Source organism: Lottia gigantea (genome assembly GCF_000327385.1).
Source record: "Lottia gigantea unplaced genomic scaffold LOTGIsca_87, whole genome shotgun sequence".
Lineage (NCBI taxonomy): Eukaryota > Metazoa > Mollusca > Gastropoda > Lottiidae > Lottia > Lottia gigantea.
Genome location: NW_008710867.1, coordinates 645,770 through 650,250, shown reverse-complemented (window position 1 = coordinate 650,250; position 4,481 = coordinate 645,770). Strand labels below are relative to the sequence as shown.

General features: G+C 37.1%; 1 protein-coding gene across 1 annotated transcript; it reads right to left on the bottom strand.

Moving 5' to 3' along the window:
* Positions 1-546: 546 nt before the first annotated feature.
* LOTGIDRAFT_169597 (hypothetical protein) lies at positions 547-1,080 on the bottom strand (the record flags this gene model as incomplete). The annotated part of the gene is made up of 1 exon (XM_009067890.1): positions 547-1,080. One exon carries the CDS (start codon positions 1,078-1,080, stop codon positions 547-549), a length of 534 nt encoding a protein of 177 aa, XP_009066138.1.
* Positions 1,081-4,481: the final 3,401 nt, after the last annotated feature.

The following is a 4,481-nucleotide window of genomic DNA, read 5'->3' as shown; positions in this document are numbered from 1 at the left end:
TGACAGTTTGGTTACTTGTTTGAAATATTTGATTGGCACATGATAAGTTAGACAGTTTGTTTTGACTTGAGTACTGAAAGTGAAAGTACGAGATAGTCTAAGAACGACGTCTGTTACACGCCGAGGGATGGGATGGTGGGGGTCATTTTAGTTCGGACGATGTACTTTCCGTTTTTCTGATCTATCTGAACACAACTGCCATCAGGGTGAAGCACTCTGAAAGCTATTTTACAATTGGTGCAACATATATATAAAATGAATTGAATTTTTGCACTTGATTGGGCAGAGGCTTATAAAGGTGGGATTCAAGGGACAAGATTTCAGAATTGGAACAATTTATTAAAACCAATAATAATTCGGATGATTTCTTTTGAAGAGTTTCTGTATCGTCTTCAATAGATTTGTTGGGTTATCTGTATTGTGTATTGGTTCTCTGTGAATTGAAGTATGTTGTCAAAATATTTCTTAAGCATAGTAGGAGCACCATGATGTATATCGTAAGAAGCAGCCAATGTGTCTATCTAAAAAACAGCACTATCACCAGTGTTATATCTCATAGGGTAAACGTTCTTGTCCTTGGTATTCATTACCTCCCTTAGCAGCTATTTCACTTCCTAAAACCTGGCCAAGCACATACGTCATTTCCTGTTCACTTATTTCCGCAAATAATTCTGTTAAAAACATGTCCCTATCTGACACTGGCGTTTCTTCGATAACATGATCTCGGTCTTGATTTTGGGGCATACTTCGTTTACCAATAGATAACAATTTGGATCGAAGTTTTGTTTTTTGGGCTTCTCTCCGCTTGTTTTCGCGCAATACAAGAAGATTGGCTAAGGACTTAAGTTCTTGATTGATGGACAGACGGCTACGTTTTTTCATTGCTATGGGTATGGGCGTAGTCGGAGTGATTTGAGTGTACCGAATTGTCTCCCTTAGAGAATGTGGTTGCATCAATATGAGTTCTCTGAGTCTATGTAATATTGCGTTCAATGGTTCGTAGTAGTCCCTTGATTGATCCTGGGAACTTAATTCCTCTGGCACTTGAGAATAGCTTCTTGGCATAGCATAAGACGTCATTATGACGTATAATAAAAACACTGACAAAACCGTTAGCTTCAACATGTTGTTTCTTCAATGGTAGTTCCTAAAATGAAAAAAAAAAAACCTAAATTAAAAGTCGGAGCGTGGAATTAGATAAATGAGGTGCAAACGTGTCCTTGTCCCTCTCGAAAAATGGTTTGCGTGGTTTGTACAATTTTTATTCGTTTTTGCCTCAAAATATATGTCAGAATGCACCAAATCAATTAAATTTTTCGAAAATCTTCATGGAAGAACCCTCTCAGACGTTTCACTTGTGATTAAGACGCCTCCACAGACTTGCAGCATTATGTATTCAACCTCGACAGTTGTCCCCCTGCAGAGTAGGTAGTTAGTCTAGTCTGCCCTCTATTTGTACCCCTAGTCCATTAGCTAACTAAGAACATACACTCCCTCATGAGGAAACAAACATATTTCATTATTGTAACATAGACAAATCGTAAAAGTACATCATCGTTGTCGTAATGACATCAAATTCCATTTTTCTCGGCATTAGGAGTCTCTTCCTAGAACTATCGTAAAACATAGCGGGAAACATCAACCCTTAATTGGAATCTGATTGGATAACAGCGTACAACCTGGCAGGATATCCGGTTTCACGTTCTTTAAATCCGTCTTTCATTTCCCGCCATAATCACGATTATCCAGTTCATCCGGAAAATAACTCACGTGGAGGATACGATTATCCAGACAATGGCATGTATAGTGCACTGCTCCTGTACTGAATAAGTGAATGAATGAATGAACACATCTTTGCTGTACCGGTACATCTTTACTCTCGAAAGCATTCGACATGGTTTTAGAATTTCTTTAACCTGTAGGGGAATTTAAACAGGCTATTTGGAAGACTGCGATAGCCAAATATCTATCGACTATGCTTTATAGTCTCATGACAAAGAATAAAGAAAATTTTAGTGACAATTACCTTTCAATATAAATAATTTCCAATCCTTATTTTCAATGCGTCTTTAGGTGAATTCTCGTAAGTTGTTTAGCAGAAATGAAGTACAGTGTTGTATGTTGTTTTGCTGAAATGACAAAAAATGCAGGTTTATTTATACTCATATAAAATAGCGCGATCAATTAGGAGGGTACCTTGCTTAATACGTCATCAATTTCGTGTGGTTAGTGTCAATTAACAAATATTAACACGTTAGGTTCATATCGTTAATATTTTTTCCAAAAATATAAATTGCCACCCTTTGTCTTCACCTCTAACATTATTTTTTGCAAATGGTATTAGCAGATTACTTGCAAATAACGACCTTGTTGTTCACACAGTTTATTCATTGGATCCCAGTTTTAATTTTCATCTGGAGTATTCAAAGATTTCGATTGGATGGATTAACGATAATGATTTAGTTTCAAAACAGATCATGTGAACTAAATGCGCAATCATTAGATAGAGTCCGGTTGTTTTGCTTGCTGCATAAGACTTTACAATAGGCAGACAAACCAGCAGGTGTTTCGTGCAGCCTTTTCTAATGCGGTTGTTGCGGTTTTGGACGCGAGGTATTGCACGTACGACCGGATTTGCACGCTACTGTAAAATTCACAGAATTGGCTTCTGGCGTCGTTCTCTCATAGAAATAACAGATTATGAAAAACATCGTCTAGTTTCGCACGTACATGTATTGGCTTTTTCTCAACTCCAGTAGGGAGGCAGGCTGAAATATGTGAGTTGTCTGAAAAATAACAACATGTTTATTAGGTTCTGTCTTAATATTTCTTTATCGCTCTTCATTTATTGATGTATTGAGCACTATTTTAACAGTGGTATTTCTATATCACTCTACAATTGATGTATTGAGCACTATTTTAACAGTGGTATTTCTATATCGCTTTACCATTATTGATGTACTATTTTAACACCCTGGATTTTTATACCGTTTGAATCCTGAATATATAGAGACTCGGTACTTAGGAACAGTCAGTGGGTATTTTCAGTAGAAACTTGTGCTGAACAAATGGTGTTCATGACCTTTCCCTGTGCTTTTATAACATAAGCAATAGAGCGAATGATTAAGTAACACATCAGATCCATGGACGTAGGCTTTTTATTGACGAAGACATCGTTGTAGGGGTATATTACAAATACAAAATGTTTGCAAAAACATCCATGGAATAAACCATGCATGGATATGGTAATGCATAGATTTCATGGAAATATGAGAATAACACAGTTAACTTTATTTTTACAGTCTATCAATCAATTCGGGGTTGAGATTCAAAATGGCTGTGAACTACGTCCGTGTGTTATTGCCATGCAGGAAAACCATACGTAGTTTTGTGTTATTTTAATGTAAGAACCATACGTAGTTTCGTATGACCATATCCCTTTTGATATCCACTCACTCATACCGATTAAATGTTTAAGAAGGTGACGGATTATTATCGACTTCAAACTGCGACTGTTTATAGTTGGCCTTGATTGGGGATTTGATTCTAATTCTCCAACTGCTAATCTCGAGTCAAAGGCCAGTTGGATCGCGATAATTAAAGGGATTATAAAGAGGTTTCCTTTGTCTTGTATGTATATCCAGGACACTGATTTGCACCATTACAATTTTATTCTGCCGTCTGTGCAGTCCAATTCAAATTAGACCAAACTTTCGTTCCTCTTTTGTTTAGCATTTATTTTTGATATAGCCACTTCAGTTAGGGTCTAAATACGGACCTCTTGAACATTAATCCCAACAACCTTTTGACATGACCTGATGACCTCTGTTTTAACCAATAGTTTAAGAATTAAAATGAGGGCCTTAATTAGATTCCAAATTGCGACCCCCTACTGAAAAGGTATCCTTTGTAGAGGGTTCACATGGTTAATAGTACTTTTTGGACATCCTCCAGTGTGCAAAAACTTACTTTATTGATCCATCTGTGGCAATTGTTCATCCGGTTTTGAAAAAGGAAGTTGTAGATCCTATGATAAAGAAATTTAATAGTTGGCAATCGTGTCTAACGATCTCGATTATCTATTTTTAAACTCTATTGCAGAGAAATTATAAAATCGGGCTTTGTATCAGGCTATTTTTAGATTCATCTCGTCCTAGATTCCAGATATACAGGAAGTGAACTGGATTTCGGAGAATGGTTAGCGTTTGATGTACCAGCCAAAGCAAGGTTACATCTGATGACCCATACACAGAGCAAGATTATATCTGGTGATTTTGGTGTAAAAACCAGAGCAAGGTTACATCTGGTGACTCTTTGGTGTAAAAACTGGAGCAAGATTATATCCGATGACCCATACACCAGAGCAAGATTATATCTGGTGACTTTGGTGTAAAAACTGGAGCAAGATTACATCTGGTGACCCTTTGATTTACAAGCCAGAGGAAGGTAACATCTGGCGCTCCTTTGGTGTCCAAGCCAGA